The 18,937-nt window shown below is 54.0% G+C and overlaps 2 protein-coding genes across 6 annotated transcripts in view; both read right to left on the reverse strand.

Moving 5' to 3' along the window:
* The window catches only part of UBE2G2 (ubiquitin conjugating enzyme E2 G2), a 29,448-nt gene extending 25,046 nt beyond the window's left edge, over nt 1-4,402 (reverse strand). For 2 of the 5 annotated variants that reach the window (XM_036850776.1, XM_036850778.1), the window contains exon 1: nt 4,301-4,402. In XM_036850776.1, the coding sequence (XP_036706671.1) occupies nt 4,301-4,343 (43 nt within the window). In that variant the 5' untranslated portion in view covers nt 4,344-4,402. The remainder of the gene's footprint in view (nt 1-4,300) is intronic. The other 3 variants (XM_036850780.1, XM_036850777.1, XM_036850779.1) reach the window with 3 other exon arrangements.
* Nucleotides 4,403-7,449: 3,047 nt separating this feature from the next.
* On the reverse strand, nt 7,450-18,398 carry SUMO3 (small ubiquitin like modifier 3). The gene is made up of 4 exons (XM_036851128.1): nt 18,230-18,398; nt 13,514-13,642; nt 9,742-9,813; nt 7,450-8,779 (listed from the first exon to the last, which is right to left on the reverse strand). Exons 1-4 carry the CDS (start codon nt 18,248-18,250, stop codon nt 8,645-8,647), a joined length of 357 nt encoding a protein of 118 aa, XP_036707023.1. The 5' UTR covers nt 18,251-18,398; the 3' UTR covers nt 7,450-8,644.
* Between the last annotated feature and the right edge of the window lie 539 nt (nt 18,399-18,937).

An 18,937-nucleotide genomic window follows, 5' to 3' on the forward strand; every position in this document is an offset into this window, starting at 1 on the left:
ATATAAAAAGGGATAGGGAATTTATAAAGAACTCCTACAAATCAGTAAGAAAAAGAAACCACACTATGGAAATCTGGTAAAAGATACGGACATTTCACAAAGGGAAAACATGACAGGATGCTCACCTTCATTCATTAGTCATGATCTACAAATTAAAACCACAAGGAAGCACATCACACCCACCGGATGGGAGGAAACAGACCCCACACAACACCAAGGTGTTGGTGAACATCCACAGCGATGCACGCGGAACACACACACAGGGCAGCATCATGCATAAGGCCGACCCGCGAGCGCTCCAGGGCTGCGTCACACCGTGCACAGGCACCAGAAATGTCCACAGCAACCAATCTGTATAATAAGCAAAGGCTGGAAATAACCTACATGCCCAGCAGTAAAGGACAAATTGTGGCTTATTCATAAAACGAAATACTACACAGCAGTGAAAATAGACACAGCTATATGTTTCAACATAAATGAATCTCAGAAAGAGTGCTGAGCAAAGATTCAATTTGCAGAATACATACTGTGCAATCCTATTTCCACTAAGTACAAACACAGGCAAAAGTAAACAAAATGTTGTGTAGGAGGATATTAAGTGATAGAACTACAAAGAAAAAGAAAAGAACAAGTCACACAAAATTCGGTGGTGGTAACTCCTGGTGGGGGTGGGAAGGAGCACAAACCAGACTGCTCAGTTCCTGCTAACGTCCCACTTCTTAGGCTGGTGTCACAGGTACAGGTGTTCATTTCACTGTGTCATCTGAAAGTACACCTTTTATATCCTTTACATACGTAACATACTTTACAATAAAGGATGCTTTAAAAAACTAAAACGGGTTAATGACAGGGAAGGATGACAGTAATGGGAAGGACAGGCTGAGTCTGGTGGTTCAGAGAAGGTGTCTCCAGGGGAGCAGGGCGAGGAAGGGCCGACACCCCAAGAGGAGTGCGCTGCTGCAGCCACCAAGTGGGGCTGGGGAGACGCGCCGGGGCGCAGGGGTCAGTGAGGTCAGAGGCAAGAGAAGGGCCGGAGCACACAGAGCCTGAGAAGTCACTGCAAGGGCTTCTGGACAGAGCGACCTGATCTGACTTTGCTGTGCTGAGAACCGAGCCAAGCGGGGCAAGAGAGAAGCAGACCGCCGTCAGGGCTGGGCTGCAGTTACTCAGGCCGGAGGCGAGCGGCCTGAGCCAGCACTGGACTCCGCATAAACGAATAAAGTCTGAAGGCAGGTCAACAGGTTACACTTGGATACAGAAGAAGGTGAGTCCTCAAAAGACCAATCTAAGGTTTTGAGCCCAAACGGCTGGAAGAATGAGGCCGCCACTGAGACAGGTAAGGCTGTGGGACAACAACGAAGCAGGAGCACAGCGGCTCGGTGCCACACCTGTAAGTTCGGGGTTCCTACTAGACACTGTACTGGGTTGAACAGTGTCCCCCAGAACCTGTGAAAATAACCTTATTTGGAAACGGGGGCTGTGCAGATGTAATCAAGTTAAAACGAGATCACGCTGGATTAGGATGAGCCCTAAACCAGTGACTGGTGTCTTTATAAGAGGGAAGACGACCACGGGAAGACAGGGGCAGGGACGGGAGTTCTGCTACCACTAGCCAAGGAGCACCGTGGGCTGCCAGCAATGCCCAGAAGCTGGCAGAGGCAAGGAAGGATCCTTCCTAGAGCCTCTGCAGGGAGCCTGGCCCTGCCAACACCTTGATTTGGGACTTCCGGCCTCCAGAGCTGTGAGAGGATACATTTCTGTTGTGTTGTGCTACTCTGTTACGGCAGCCCTGGCAACTAATACCTAAGTCCATCTCTGATACTCCTAGAAAAGGCTAGATGAATGCATGAAGATAAAACAGATAAAACATGGAGAAAAGATATCGGTTTAAGACACCTTGTTTCTTTTCCTGTCTTTCCTTTTTTCTGGTTGTAAGAACCTGGGCAAATCATTTTGTCTGTTATTCAATTTCCTATAAAATTTGTAAAATTAGGGGCCTGAATGGAATCATATCCAAGGTCCTACCACCTCTGAGTTTCTGCAGCTCTGTGACTATTCCAAATACAAGACAGGGGGCCTGAACCCCATCCAAATCTACCTAAACCCATTCCGCACAGAAGTTGCTTCTGTAAAGCCTACCTTTCTACTGGATGTGCCGCCTTAGAATGTGGTAGGAGGGCAAACCAGATGCTAAGACACAAAAGACAAGAATCACTAAGTGGGATTTTATCATGTTCCTAAGATACCACATCAACAACCCCCGTCCCCAGCAACACAATGGAGTCATTTTCTACGGCTGATGTGACGATGACCACAAACTCAGTGGCTGAAAACAACACCCACTGATGATCTCGCGGCTTCCGTGTGTCAGAGCCTGGGCACCGCACAGGCCACTTGGTTCTCTGCCAAGAGCCTCACAAGGCTGCCGCCCCAAGTTCATTCAGAGGGTTGGCAGAATCCTGCTCCCTGCAGCTGCAGGACGGAGGCTCCAGGGCCCTCACCGCTGTCAGCCGGGGTCATTCTCAGATTCTAGAAGCCACCGTGTTCCTCAGCTCCTGGCCCAGCCACGGCAGGGGGTGCTCCTCCTGCGCTGGGTCTCCTGCCTCCCCTCTCCTGTCTCCTCTCCCGTCTGGGGGCCTCACGTGACAATGGGGCTCCACCTCCATAACCCAGGACACTCTCCCCATCTTAATGTCAGCTCGTTAGTTATCCGTAAACAACATCTCCAAAGTCCCTTCACACGGTGCCCAGGTCGGTGTCTGATTGAGTAACCGGGGTACGGGAGTCTTGGGGAGACACCTGTAGAGCTCTGTCTGCGACACACTCCAAAATGTCGTATATTTACACATAAAAACACACACGATACGCTTCTGTGACACAGCTTTGGAAGTCAACTGCTATTTACGTTTTATTACTACAAATTGACAACATGGTTGAGATACTGGATGGGACTTTTGTAAGCACAGAAAAGGGGAAAATATTAGGAAATACAAGTTCAACAATGCAAAGACCGGGCTGAAGCAGTCACCTAAATTCCCCATGCAGGGGTTTAACAGAGTCCTTCTCTACAGAAACGAGAAAATAGTACCTGCTGGCAGTCTAGAAACAGGGCCAAATAAACTAAAACAGATGCAGCGACACAGACCAGGATGGCAGGAAATGGCACGTGTCCCCAAACATCTGACCCCCAGCCAGGTTTCCCATGAGGAGACAGAGGCAACGGCCCCCATCTCCAACCCTCTGTTCAGGGGGAACCATCTCTTCCCCCACTCTGCCCCCCAAAGTCTCACCTAAATATACATTCTTACTTTAGAGAACACTAGATGGTGAGCGTTATCTAACCATTTATTTTAACGAGCCTGCATTTGCAACTCTGTGGTTTGCTCTAGCCAAACACTGACACCCGCTGCGCAGTGCCGCCAAGATGGTTTAGGAAACTCAGCTGCGTGCGTATTTACCAGTTAGCTTTACGACATTCGTTATTTTAGTTTATGTTCCAGTTTCTTCGGAAAGTGTCCTCAGTGTAATGACAAAAGGAACAGCTCACGCTGCGGAGAGCCAGCTGTCAGGTACCTGGCTAAGCACCATCTCCACAGACGCGGAGAGGCAGAGGGCGACGTCCGAGGTCAAGGTCCACAGCTAACAAGCAGAGGCAGGTGTGAACCCCCAGCAGGCTCCCGCCCACCTTGCGCCCAGCAAACACAAGGGCATCCATCCCCGGCTTCTCACAGCGACTCCTCCAAGGGAGCCTCCGCTGTAAAAGGGAGAACACGCTTCTCGCTTCTCCCTTTGCTTTCCCCAAACATCAGAAAATTCTGCGGGCTACGAAAGCACGAAGGAGGCTTTTGCAACGCTACCCGGGAAGAATGGCAGGTGGCACTGTCCAAAAACCCTGTTCCCTCGTTAAAGAGAAAACCCAAATCTGACCTTTCGCCTCCGCCTCATCAGTACGCGCTTCCCCTCCTAGGACGCTTCCCGCAACTTCTCACTAGGCCGGTGAGCTCTCTCCGCCCGGCCCGCCGGCGTCCGCGAGGCTGGGTCGGGGAGCCCTCCGGTTACTGGCACAGCCGGAGCCCAGGGTCCCCAGACCAGCGCCGCGCCGGCTTCTCCCCGCCGGGGGTCGCGGGCGGCCCCCGGCGACCGCACGAAACCCGCCCCGACGGCGCACAGACGGGCCGGGCTCGGCGGCGGACCGAGTCCACGCCCCGCACCCGAACGTCGGGGCGGCCGCCAGCAGCGGGCGGGAGGGGGCGCGGGGCCCGGCGGGGGGCCGAGGGGCGGCGCGCGGCCCCGAACTCACGTTTGTATTCGGCCATCAGCCTCTTGAGCGCCGTCCCCGCCATCTTCCGGGCAACAGCTGCGCCGTCGGCCTCGCCTCCTCAGCGCTCCTCCCTCCCGCCCGAAGCCCGGGCCGCTTCCGGGTCGCCGCGGGGGCACAGGAGCCCTTCCGGGACGCAAGGCGCCTGCGCGGGGTGGGGCGCGTGCGCTGTGGGCGGGGCGGGGCCCTAAGCCGCTTTGTGGGGTCAACGCCGCTTCCGGGGATCCGGATTCCGGTAGGGAGCTCTGCAGAAGATCCCGGAGCAGCGAGTGCCTGCAGAGTGTGTGTGAACCGCCTGTTCCGGCCTTTTGGCCTCAGGGCGGCCCCGACGGCGGGGACGGGGATGGAGGATCGTGGACAGAGAATGGAGACGGCGGGGAGGGCGGACGAGGGGGGCGGTGGGCAGGGCTGGCCACTCGCGGGCCGGATGAGCAGATGTCGTTCAGACTATTTGCTGAAGGTACACCGTGGACCGTGTCGGGGCTCTCTCGCTGTCACCCGTGCAGTTCAGAGGAGGCGACTTTCAGGCCCAGCTGCAGTAAGAGGGAGAATCCACGCGCAACACATTTGGTGCCCCGGTGGCTACCCTCACAACGCTTTAGGTTTGAAAAAGTGAGATTGGCGATTGTGGCGGTTTTATGCCGTGTCGGTGTGGTTCTGGATTCCACTCGGCCAAGAGAGGAGCTTTGGGAGCTCGAGGAGGGAGCAGAGCAGCGGCCAGACCTCCCCCACCCCAGGTGTGGATGGGCTCCCCTCCCAACCGCCAGCCTGCTGACCAGCAGCTCCCAGAGGCAGCGGGTCCAGACTTCCCCACGGCCCCCTTGGCAGTCCCCCAGGCCACTGCTTCAGGAGGCTAGCAAGGGGCTGTCATCTTCCTCAGGCCATACATCCCCCCCCACCCCCCGCCCCCGCTGCTGCTCTGGCTTCTCCACTGAGTAATGTGCATCGGATAACTAGACGGGCGAGTCTTTTTTTTCCCGTAACATTCATGGTGGTTCTACTGACTGGCCCACTGATCTGTTGATCTGTTTATGCCTCTTAGAACCCCATTCTTACTTCAGAGAAAGTCAGCACCTTTAGTGCTTTGTGGCAAGGATATATGCACCTTTTAAAAAAGAAAAGTTTTTATCTTCACAACACATATCCAACGTACTCCTCTATAGAATTTCTACGTAATGTCCTGTATAATTTTCTAGCATAGTACACAACTTATCTGTCTCCTGTAACCAGAAACACGTCCCATGAGGGCAGGGTGCTCTTGTCTCATGTGTTCCTGGATGCAGCCTCAGTACCTGGACGTGGCAGGAGGTATCTGTCGAGTTCAATAAAATCAAACAATTCGCACAAACCTCACAATGGTGCATATTTTGCGGTAGAGGTGTCACAAAAATTCAGTCTGACACTGTCTTTTCAAATGACCATGGTGATTTATAGAAACAACACAGTACTTTTAGACAGTTCCAAAGAGTAATGGATTTGCACAAATACTCATGAGGTTTCCTTCTCCTGTTCAAGTAGTTGCCCTCTCTGCGATCAGACCACACCCCACCCCCCCCCCAGCCGGTCAGGGGTCAGACGGTGTGGTTCCCATGGAGACGAAAGGAAAACTCCACTTGGCCACCTAAAGGAAGTGTGGGTGATGAAAAGCATTGTCATCAACGTTATGACGCTCAGACAACAGCGCCTGTCAGATGCAGGGTATTTTCTTAACTGCGTCCACGTCTGTGTCACTGCTGTCTTTGTGACATCATTTTCCTGTTGTAGAGCAGTGTGTGTATTCACAGCTTGTACCAGGATTAGTTTCAAGTGACAAAAACCCAAAATATGAGGTGCTCAACGTAACAGAAGGCTCTCACCTCACTGTGGCTGGTGGGACGGCCTCGCCTTCAGGGAAGCGGGCCCCCTCCGCACGTCTTCTCTGAGATTCAAGTGTAACTGGGCACCCTGTATTTTATTCACTCAATCTGGCAACTCTTTGCTCGGTCAGTCGGTCCTGGTATCCCCAGGGTTCTCAGTAGCAGGTGTGTGGTATCAATAGTTAGAGGCTTTGGCCCACTGGACAGGCCAGCAAGTTCAGAATAAACTAGTTTCTTTGGGAACTGAAGTTCTGAGGTACAAAAAGGATCTGCTTTTTGCAGTTCCTTTCCATGGAAGCTGTGTCTCGTGGCAGAGCCAATGTTAACACATGCTTCCCCACCTGTGCCCTGCAGCACAGCCAGGCTGGCACCGCCCATGTACCTGGAACTGAGGGGTCCTGGGACGTGGGACTTGCGGTACCGAAACTGAGAAAGTGCCAGCTGGGACCAAGGGCACCAATAACAGCATCAATAGGGCCTGTCTCCTACTGAAGCATCAATTTAACCCAAAGATTCTGGGAGTTGGGTTTAGGTAACAATATTTTAAAAACACTGGTATCAACAGATTATTCCGAATGCACAATCTGCATACATTTCTAAGATAAAAGACAACCTCCAGGACATTGCCTGCTCTTCGGTCAGGCAGCACTGTTCTAAGGTTCCCAAGGGAACAGCGCTGCTCCTAACCTAAGGCACCCTGACGTGTCCCTCTCGGCTCAAGTGCAGGGGCTGCCCTGCTGGGCTTCACCCCCCGCCGCGGCATCTGGCAAACGACCCAATCCCTGTGCTGTGCCTTTACCCACCTCCTGCTGCTGCTGCTGTAAGCGAATCAAGTGCTCCATTGCCCAGCTGCCCTTGAGCTTTCAACTCGCGCTCACCTCACCCAATGCACCCTGGTGCTGTCACAGCGTAGCACGCAGGGAAGTTCTCAAATTAGTGCCAACTCACTTCCGTGTCAAACAGATGAGTGAGTAGGTTGTCAACTGCACCAAGGAAAAGTCTTATACTCAAACACCAAAAATATCGAGAAGCCCAGAGTAACGGCGACCCTCCACCCAGGACGCCCAGGAGAGGAAGGAGGAGAGTTCTGAGGGTGAGGGGGTGGCCTCGGCAGGAGACGCCACCCGCCTGGGAAGCCTGCGCGGGTGCAGAAGGGGGGCAGCGGTGAACCGGCCTTTAGATCAAAGTCTGAGTGGCCTCGCTGGAGGGTCGCTGCAAATACTGAATGTGACACAGTGCCCAAGCTCCAAACGCAGTATTGAATACAAGCCGAGAGACAGAATACCAAACTATATTTACTGTTGACAGTAGTAAAGGACAACAAATAATGTACAAACAGGAATAAACACAACAGAGCCAGCAGACATCCCACCCGTGCCCGAAGAGCAAAATACAAAGGAAAAGCAGACATCTTCAGCGAGATGCCAGCCAAACAAGAGATGACGGTGGTCGTGCTGCCCAGGTGACCCGAACAAGCAGTGCCGGGCCATCCGGCGGCAGTGGGTCCACACACAAGGGCAACAGGACAACTATCGGAGTTTAACCGGGACAGACCCCAAATGCTTCACAGAACTGAAATCACATGTAACACGTAAACTCCATACCAACTTGGGGAGCAGAGCACAGCCCATGGGGAGAACCTGGAGCCGTCTTTCACATCATAACCGCATGACCTGGAGCCGCCAAAACCATACTTTGAAGCAGCTCTTTTACACAAAAACGTTAACTGCAAAACAGCAATACTCAATCTTCCTTTTTTATATACAGACCATCGTTATTCATCAGAAGCAAATACTGGAAGAAATCTGAGGCCCCGGCACTATTACCAGGTGAGACATGTGGGAATTACTTCTTCCCTGTTAAGGAAAGGGGAAAAGCCAATTTTCACTGCACCCGAACAGCATGACTGGCCATGGGTGGTGATGGGTCCTAGGCCCCAGGCCCCATACGGGGCCACGTTACTGAAGAACTTCTTACCTTTTAAGAAACATTCCAGTATTTTCCCTTCAACTTTACTATATTCTGACAAAGCTTACACTTGTAATATTTAGCATTAAAAAAAACCTGTGCCAGCGAGAAACAGTAAGTGAAAGTTTGTCTCCCATCCCGACCGTGTCCCCAAAACTCACCCCAAAGAAACACCCCCAGAGCAGTGACGTGAGTTCTCTACACGACTGGAATAGGGGCCAATAGCTGGGGTAAGAGCCCCACCTAGACGGAAAGTGGGCACTCAGGCCACAAGTTTGGGGGAAATGTCATAGGAGGGAGAAAAAACAAAAATGAAAGTAAAAACAAAACCAAAACCCCTCGCCATGCATTTTTCCCAAACAGAGGTACCGGGGTGATGGGCTGGGGGAAGCCGTGGACATCCCCGCGGCCGCACTCAAGTACGTCAGAGAGCAAAGTCCTTCTGGGGAATGTCCTCGGTGTCTGAGCCTCCCTGGGGTGGGCATGGTCACACCTTCACTGTTCAATAGCGAACACGAGCGCAGTGACACGAGGGGACGGTGGCTCTAGAGGCTGCACCGCAGAGGCAGCTGGCCGCCCCGGACCCCCCCGTCTGCTGCTGGAACACGTCGATGGTGTCCTCGTCCTCCATCTCCAGCTGCAGGCACAGAGGGGGCGGTGAGTATCCTCACGTCACAGGAAGGGCTCCCACCCCGCTGGGCGCCAGGGTCTCAGAGCTGCCCCCGCCCACGCCAGGGACACCACCCTGAGGTGCCTGAGCCCCGAGCTGCCCTCGGTGGGCACCCGGGGACAGAGGCTGAGCTGTAAATTTCCAACAAGCCCGCTTATTCCCCAAGCTTCCCCTAACAAAGAAACGGTCAACATTAGGGGCTTGACCTGATAGAAACACTAAGTCCTGTTACAAATAAACAAGTGTCTATAAAGTTTTACTGAAAAGTACAAACTGGCTAACGTTGCAGACCCAGTGCCCAGGCTGCAAGTGGGTGGTGACCGCATGTGCCCGGCTCGCCCACAGCCTGGAGACGGCGGCGGGGATGACCAGGCCCAGGCCTTGTCCCTGTCTCTGGAGCACCTCTGCCGAGCACCCAGCCCTCCTACTCCTTCTCCCAACACACAAGAGGCTGACAAAGGACGTTTTCCTCATTCGAAAACTGAGCCTCAAAATTACAAAATCAAATGATCTAATAATTAAAGCCATTAAGAAAATGTAGGGACTTCCCTGGAGGTCCAGTGGTTAGGACTCCACGCTTCCACTGCAGGGGGCACAGGTTCAATCCCTGGTCGGGGAACTGAGACCCCACATGCCGTAGAGCACAGCCAAAAAAAAATTTTTTTTTAATAAATAAAGAGAAGGTAAGGTGGGTATTCCCCGGTGGTCCAGTGGTTAGGACTCTGCAATTCCACTGCCGAGGGCCCAGGTTTGGGGAACTAGAATCCCGCAAGCCACTTGGTGCGGCCAAGAAAAAAAGAAAGAAAATGTAAGGTATTCTTTCTATGTGAGAAGCAATCGGTGACTCTCAAATGCAAGTATTCCAAATGGCAGTTATGAAATGCAGATCAGAAGAAGCCCTCAAGTATAGACAGGGTTGGCTTTCCTACCTGTGCTGGGGTGTCTGTTTCATTAATTGGTTGTCCATCAAACCTGAATCGAATCTGTCTCATTGACAAGCCCTGAAAAGAAAAAGCAATCATCATGAAACATTTTCAGCTAACACATTAATTCAAAAAGAATCACACATTTATGTGGAAACACCAGATTTCTGAATATACAGATTTACGACGCAGTGGACTACGAAGCCTCACCAGTGGGGCTGCAATCTAGCTCATGTGATGCCCCCAGAACAACCTTTCAGACATTGCCGTTCTAGCACCTTCTAGCTCCTGGGGCTCCGCCCTCATCCATCCCTCTCGCTTCCCTCCAGGCGCTGAGCAGAATTTCGACACCGTTGGCACCATCACTTCCTCCCCTTTAAACAATTCTCAGAAATAGGTCGGGCGACCCTGAGGCATGTGACGAGCAGCCTGCCTGAAGCTGGGAAGCGGCCCTTCTGCCTCCCGAGGGAACAGCTGGACGTGGTCGGGGGCACAGCTAGTTCCTCAGGACAGACAGGACTAAAACACCCATCTCTGCTCCCTCCTGAAACCTACTGCTGTGACATACAGAAACAAAAAAAGGCATAAACAAGGACAAAGAAAACAGGAGAGGGGCCAGGCCAGCAGACACAGGGCGTCACCTCCGGGCTGGAAGCTACAGGGCTGTGGACCCTAGACCCCAAGGTCAGGATGCGGTGCACTGGGGGGCAGGAGGGCGGACAACAAGAGCCCCGAGAAGGGCAGGGGCCGGGCACACAGGTGTAAGAGGCAGCGATGCAGCTGATTTGGGATGACTGCTGGCAAGTCCATATCCGACTCCCAAAGCAGGGCCCCCAGCCCCAAGGTCGGGCACTGTCCCTCCCACAGGCAGAAGGTCCCCGTTCTGGAGAGGTGGACTCAGAGCCCTGGGCTGGGGACACAGGCACAAACGGGGCAGTGACAGGTGGCCAGCGGAGGCAGGCGAGTGACGGCCAGTACACCCGGCGCCCCGCCGGGCTGCTCCTCCCAGCCGCCGCGCTCCCAGGCGGGAGCCTGGGGGCCACTCCGGGGAGACTTAAAGACTCACAGATTGCAACACTGGGACCCCCACAGAACACCCACCCGGGCAGGCCACCCCGCGACAACACGCGGGCCCCATCCACACACCAGGTGTGCAGCTTTCCACCAGCTTTTTAGTGCTTCATGCTTAAATACGAGCCGTCACCCAGGGAGAGAGAGCAGTTAAAGAAAGACCAATGTGTGAGGGGTCAAAGCAAAGAAGAAAAAAAGGGATGAGGAGGGCACAGCGGGAGGAAGGATCAGAGGACGCCGGGACACGCGCGCACACGCGCACTCAAAGATGCGCACAGAGACACAGCCACGCACACACGCGCGCACACACGCGCACTCACACGCACGTGTACACACGCGCACACACACACGCACTCAAAGATGCGCACAGAGACACAGCCGCGCACACACACACACACACTCAAAGATGCGCAGAGACACAGTCACGCACACACGCACGCGTACACACGCGTGCACACACACGCACTCAAAGATGTGCACAGAGACACAGCTGCGCGCACAGGCACGCATACACATGCACGCGCACACACACGCACTCAAAGATGCGCACAGAGACACAGCCGCGTGCACACGCAAGCGTACACATGCACTCAAAGATGTGCAGAGACACAGCCGCGCGCACATGCACGCGTACACAAGCAAAGATGCGCACAGACACAGCCGCGCGCACAGGCACGCGTACACATGCACGCGCACACACGCACTCAAAGATGCGCACAGAGACACAGCCGCGTGCACACGCAAGCGTACACACGCAAAGATGTGCAGAGACACAGCCACGCGCACACACACGCGTACACACGTGCACACATAACCACGCGTACACACGCGCGTACACACACGCGTACACACACACTCGTACACACGCGCGCGCACACACACATACGCACTCGTATACACGCGCACACAGATGCATACACACACCTGAAGCTCTTAGGGAGACAGAAAACAACAGAAAGTTCCCCCGGGGAAAAAGGAGCCTCAGAAAACGGGAAAGAACAAGAACTTTTAAAAATCAGAAATCATGACAGAAACAAGACCGTCCATAAAAAGTGGGAAGACGGGAGTTGAGAAAACCTCCCAGAACAGAGACCAATAGCAACAAAACGCAGTGCACGATGGGAGGAAATGATCCAACTGAACACACCTGGAGCAGGTAACTGCAAGCCGGATGGGAATTCCAGTGGAGAGGGACACAAATTACCAAAGAACTAACAGAAGGTCTAGTTCCTGAACTAAAATGAGTTTCTAGACCGAAAAGGCCCAGAATGTGCCCAGAAGAGTAAATGGTAAAACTGCCTCAAATCACGAAAACAAGGTCCCAAAAGCTATCAGAGATAAAGCAAGCCGCAGAGGAGAGAGAATCAGAATGCCATTGAACTTTCCACACCAGCGTTGGAAACTAGACGAAAATGATGCAATAGCTCCAAGAAAAGAAAACTGCAACCTATGTGCACTCAAACATTCAAGCGTGAAGGTTTATAAAGCAAATCACTTTCCGACGTGCAGTATTTTGCAGTATTTTTCATACCCTTTCTGAGCAAGATACTGGAAGATATGCTCCATCAAAACAGGGGAAGATTAATCCAGAACATACACAGGAGGCAGCTATGGGATGATGGCTGAGCAGCAGTTCAGGTGGGGCAGGGGGGGAGGGGCCCTGGGAGGGACGAAGGGAAAGCAAAAGACCCAGGAACATGGGGGACGGTGCAGCACGGCGGGAAATTCAGGGCATAAATTAACCATGGGCCCCCAGAAAATGACACACACAACCACCACCAGACCAGGAGAAACAGGACTCAGACAAGAGCCAGAAATCTTCACAGGCTGCTGTGTGGCTCAGGGCTGGCGCTGCCCCAGTCAGGACAGAAGCAGGAGATTCCAGAGCGATGGTCTGGAGTCCAGGGAAGGAGCTGTGTGCAAGCGCGGGTGGTGGATGTACGGCTGGCGGGCCAGACCTGAAGTCCCACCTTTCACAGGCGAAAAAATCTCCAAAATCAAAAAACGTGAAGCAATAGAAGCACAAGCATATTTACCAAAGAAAAGTGAAAAAAAAAGTTGGAGTTGAAGGTGATCTCCTCTGAGGAACAAGGTCTAAAAAGTGGGGAGAAAAAGAGTTAGGAATGGAGATTTTGTAGGGTGTTTTTAATAATAACAACAGAAAGCCCAAGGCAAGGATTTATCAAAGCCAAGAACGGAAACTAACAAAGGTCCAGTATTTCCGAAGCATCCTGAGAAAAGCTGCCTCACCTGAAAGGACGGGCTCGGGGGGAGAGACCGGCAGGAGCATCAGAGAGCACAGGGGACCGAGGGGCCCAAGGGCACAGTCACGCTCACACGTAACACACGCGCCACACTCCGGGCGGTCAGTCTCTCTGGTCACTGTGGGAGGGCATACGAGCATCGGCTCCTTATTTTGAAATGTAGTAAACAAAGGGCAAGAACCAAGCATCGTCTGGAAACCGAACTGTGCCAAGGGCAGTGGCTCCACAGACGCAAAGGTGGAGGGATGGAATCCCAGGCGAAGCCACCACTCTGATTCCAACAGCGCCACGAAGACATCGCCAGACATCCACCCCTGACCGGGGACAACCGTGTGGCTGAAGAGGGAGTGACCGGCCAGCCTGGAGGGGAGCGCCTCCGGGGGAGGTGTGCACACACACAGACACACAGGCACGCGCACACACTCCGGGACCCCTCCCCACACCTGGCGCTCGCAGTAGGCCTTCATCAGCTTGCTGAGCGGCGTGTGCCTCTTGATCTTGAACTGGACGACGGAGCCATCCTGCCCGGCCACCTTCAGGTTGATGTGGTCATTCTCCGTCTTCACTCCCTCCTGCAAAGAGACATGAATCTCGGCCTCCAGCCCGTCGCCCCACAAACACCACTTTAAAGGCAAGTGTTTGCGTGGCTGCTGGTCTTTCTTTAAGTCTTAAAACCAAGCTACTTCTTAAAACTCCCCAGCAATTCAGTCACTCGTGTGAGTGTTTGATTTCTACACAGAACTTATTTTTAACTTCTACTTGCTGAGTCAGGAAATGCCCTGCCAATCTAGTGTTTCCACAGACTGTCAATTCAAGGGGGAAAATCTGCTCAATAGATCCAGAAAACAATGGAGAGAAAATCCATCTTTGTTCTAAGATCGCTCTCATGAGACTAGGAACCGCACATATGCACAGGTGATTTATACTTACGCACGCGGGTGAATGAGACCAAACGACAGACGTTTCCGGCCGGGAAAGCGGGTTGCAAGTGGCTTGGGGTCCAGATGGCCCGCAGCTTCCCTGCTCGCCACCCAGGGAGGGCCACCCTCAAGTCCGTTCCGTGCCACCAGTCCCACCTGGACGGGGTCACCGCCATATTCTATCCTGACATGATCCCGTAGCAGGGGTCTCTGGCCCCTGGAAACTACTGGAAGTTGATGCAAGAAGCTCGTGCTCAGAGCAGAGGCTCAGCCTGAGAGTACCGCTGGGGAAGACAGGAGTTGTTTATTTTTTAGCAAAATGATGAAGCTGACCCCTGAGTCAACCTGCAGACGAGCTAGGATGGAGACCAAAGCGGGTTTGTACGCTGTCCAGCCACGTGCTCTCGTCCTCCTCCTCCTGAGGCTCCGGCAGGTCCGGCCGCCGCGGGCTCTCTGCTCCTTCCCTGCTGCTTCCCCTTCCTCCCCCGGGACCCACTCCCCGCCGCTTCCCCGCCGCCTCCCTGCCTCACGGAGGGGGAGAGGAAAGGAGGCCACTCAGCACTCTGGCCCCTGGAGACCCCAGTAGGGGAGCTCGGGCTGGCCCGAGAAGCGGCCCCAGGAGGCGAGGCTCCAGCAAGGGGCCTCCTCTGATGGAGCTGGGGCCCCAGGATCACTCCCCAGAGACTGAGGATGCAGCTGCTTTTCCTTTTTTTCAAATAAAGGTTTTATTTTGGAATAATCTTACATTTCCAGAAAAGTTGCAATACCGAGGCACAGTGCACTCCTACACCAGCCCCGCCCGTGTTAACATCTCACGTATGGCAGTGCCCATCACACCCAAGAAACCAACACTGGCACACCGCAACGGAACTGCAAGCTCTTTTGTATTTCACCAGGTTTTCCACTAATACCCTTTTTCTGTTCCAGGATCCAATCCAGGGTACCACCTTGCATTTACAGGTAAGATTTCTTTTCCATTTATTCATCGTGTTAAAATGCACATAAAATTTACCACCTTAACCATTTTCAAGCGTACAGTTCAGTAGTATAAAATACAACCATTGCCACCATCCACCTCTCAACTCTTTTCATCTTGTAAAACCGAAACTCTGTCCCCACCGAACACTAACTCCTCCCCCTCCAGCCCCTGGCCCCCACCGTTCTTCTGCCCTTATGAGTCTGACTCCCCCAGGGACCTCCTGTAAGTGGAATCACACAGTATTTGTCCTTTTGTGACTGGCTTATGTCACTCAGCATAATAATGTCTTCAAGGTTCATCCCTGTTGTAGCATGTGTTTAGGAAATCCTAAAATGATTTCCTTCCTTTTCAGGCCCGAATAATATGCTGTTGTATGCATAGACCAAGTTTTGCTTATCCATTCATCCATGGACCAACTGACACTTGGGTTCTTCCACAATTTTAGCTATTGTGAGTAATACTGCTATGAACATCGGTGCACAAATATCTCTTTGAGGCCCTGCTTTCAATCATTTTGGGTCTATACCCAGAAGTAGAGCTGCTGGATCATATGGTAATTCTACTTTTAACTTTCTGAGGAATTCCCATACTCTCTTCCACAGCAGCTGCACCATTCTACATTCCCACCACCAATTCCAACTTCTCCTCGCCAGCACTTGTTGTTTTCTCTTTTGTTTTTTGAAAGCAGCAATCCTAATGGGTGAGGTGATATCTCACTGTAGTTTTGATTTGCATTTCCCTGATAATCAGTGATGTTGAGCATCTTTGCATGGGCTTCTTGGCCATTTGTATGTCTTCTTCGGAGAAATGTCTATTCAAGTTTTTTTGCTCATTTCTGAATCAGGTTGCTTATTTCTTGTTGTTGAGCTTTAGGAGTTCTCTATATATTCTGGATACTGATCCTTTATCAGATATACGATGTGGAAGGAAAATCAAAATGGAGTCAGTGTTGCTCAGAGAGCCTCTCTAACGGAGCCAGGAGGCCACTGAGGACGGACTTTACGCTCATCTCAGCCCGGACGGAATCTGACCCTGTGACCACGTCCTGTCCTGACAAAGGCATCCAGGACACCTGCCAGAAACTCAAGATGCCTGTGGGACCCTGACCCTAAAACAACTCGTGACAGCCATCCCTTAAGGACAAATATCTCCTTTCTTGCATCAGAGCTCAGCCTCGTGGCTTTCGCCTTTATTATAAAGCCCCTGATTCTTTCTCTTCCTCGAAAGCTCTTTCGGTTTTACCCAAATCTGTGTCTCCCAAATTGCAATTCTTAACACCCCAAATAAATTCTTTTCTTATCTGCAGCCTTCTGTGGTCCTTTTTTTGGTTGATAGTGATTTGAAAATATCTTCTCCCCTTCTGTGGGTTGGCTTTTTACTCTGTTCACAGTGTCTTTTGATGTACAAAATTTCTTAATTTTCATGAGTCTAGTTTATTTTTTTCATGTTACCTGTGCCCTTGGTGTCATATCCAAGAAATCATCACCAAGTCCAATGTCATGGAGCTTTTGTTCTATGTTTTCTCCTAAAAGCTTTATTGTTTTAGGTCTTACATTTAAGTCCTCGAACCATCTTGACTTAATTTTTGCATATGGCGTTAAGAAAGGTCCAACTTCATTCTTTTGCATGTGGATAGAGGATGCATTTGCTTTTTTAATGAAAAAATATGGGTGTGTTCAAAACAAAGAGACACAGGGGCCAGAACACAAAACAAACAGAAAGAGGGTGGACCAGGCAGAGAAAGACACCAAGAACAAATGGCCTGTCCCAGACCCCCGGTGAATCCCTAATAAACAAAGGAACTTAGAAGAGAGGAGGGGAGGGGAAGGGAGGGGAGGGGAGCCTAAAAGCCAGAACCACAGTTCACACCGTCACTCCCCCGCCTGAGCTCTCCAGGGGAGGCAAACTGTCTTTCCCAACTAATCCACAAGGTTTTCTTTCTGCCAAGGTGGCCTGGGAGTGCACCTCCTACCCTCTCCTCTCCAGGCCCAGAGGAGAGAGTGGCTCCAGGTAGGGAGCAGTGCCCGGCAGGCACAGTGGGCACTGGTGGGGCATGAGGCACAACCATACAGTTGCCTTGGAAGTAGTTAAAACAAGTTTATTCTACTGAATCGGGCCTTGGACGTTGACCACGTGGGAGAGTTAAGTTTAAACACACTGAAGGGATGGTACTGTGTGTATTTCGTTGCCTATAAACTACAGTAAGAGGAGGCCACCTAGAAATCATAAAGAAAGGGCATTTACATTTGGTCTCCCCAAGCGTGAAAAGCAAAGGCAGTTCCAACTGCACCTGGAGGGAGGAGGCTCCTGGAGGGTGACTTTCTCACAGGAGAGGGCAGCTTCCGGAGCCCCACCGTGTGATCCCGACCAGGGAGGGGCTCCGTGACCGGGGGCCCCAACCTCAGCTCAACCTCCAGCATCAGCGGGGTCAGCGGGAGCCTGCACGCAAAGCACTCAATGCGCAGCAGATGGTCCACTTCAAAAAGACCCCAAGAGTGCAGACGAAGAGCTCCAGAAACCTGTTTTTAAGACTAGTTAGCACAACCGCGGGCCTTCGCGAGGACTGCCGGCCAGGGCACCAGAGTGCGGAGCGCACACCGGGTGACAGCGACGGGAGGTGGGCGCACACCCTGGGGGCGGCAGTGCGTCCAGACGGGTCCGGCCTCTCAGAGCCCCTGACCAGCCTGCGCCCTCTCGGCGCTCCGCAGTGAGGACTAAGGAGGGGGCCCCGCGCACGCGGGACAGTAGGGCCCACGCCGGCCCGGACCGTGGGTCCCCGCGTAAGGGGCGTAGTGGGGGAGGGTCCCGGCGAGGGAAGAGGTCCTGGGGAGAGGCGGTCCCAGAGAGGGACTGGGGACGGGGGCGCGATGTCAGCGGAGGGAGAGGGTCGCAGCCAGGAGGACCCGGGTTAGAATCGCCCGCTCTCCCGGACTCGGCCCACCGGAGGGGTGGAGCTCGGACCGCGGAGGAGGAGTCTGGGCGGAGGGAGCCGGGGGGCGGGGCCCGGGCAGGGGCGAAGCTCGAGGGCGGGGCGGGGCCTGGGCGGAGGGCGGGACGTGCGGGGGAGGGGGGCCGGGCGGTGCGGGGAGGGGGAGGCGGGGGTTGGAGAGGGGAGGGGGGAGGAAGGCGGGGAGGCCTGGCGACGCCGCCGGGCCTGGGGCCCGGAGGCCGGCGGCGGAGGGCGGCGGGGCCTGGGACACGGGGGCGACGCGGGCGGGGGGGCCGAGTCCGGGGCCCGGCCCGCGCCCGCCGGGCCTTACCTTGGGCTTCTCCTCGGACATGGCTGCGCGCAGCGGGCGGCTGGGCAGCAGGCAGCGCCGAGCGGGCGACTCACGCTCTCGGCCCGCCGCTCTCCCGCCGCAGCTGCTCGCGGGGCCGCGCTTTGCCCCCAAATCCCCGCGCGCAGGTTGGCCGGCGCGGGTCACGCGGTGGGGCGCGCGTGCACGAGGCGCGCTCCCGGGCGTCGGGCGCGTGCCCGGCCGGTCGAGGTTCCTGGCGGTTTCAAATGCGTCAGCCGGCGGGGACCGCGCGGTCCGGCGTCCGTACTTCGCGGGGCGCGCTGGGAGCCGGGGGAACACAGGGCAGCTAGGGTCGTGGGGGAAGGGGGCAGCTGTGTGGGTGGGGCGCGCTGGGACCCCAAGCGTGCACGGAGAGCCAGGCCATCAGCCCTACAGGTGCGGGGTCGGGGGCAGGCCTGGCACATTATCTTGGCGCCTGAGAATGGCCCGTCCGTCCCCCGAACTGGCCCCTCACCTGCCGCAGCTCCACCAGCTGAGACCGGGTGTATCCACTGGCTTCTGTGATGAGTGCGTCTCACAGGGAAACAAGGACAATAAAGCCAGCCAGGTGAACCACCTCCAGTGGCCCTGGCGGACGTGCGTGAGAGAGAGCTGCCCGGGGGACGACCCCAGGGAGGCGACCCCAGGGCTAGGAAAGGCTCGGTTCACCTTCACAGAGGAGCCGAGTGT

Source organism: Balaenoptera musculus, chromosome 4 (assembly GCF_009873245.2).
Source record: "Balaenoptera musculus isolate JJ_BM4_2016_0621 chromosome 4, mBalMus1.pri.v3, whole genome shotgun sequence".
NCBI classification, from domain to species: domain Eukaryota; kingdom Metazoa; phylum Chordata; class Mammalia; order Artiodactyla; family Balaenopteridae; genus Balaenoptera; species Balaenoptera musculus.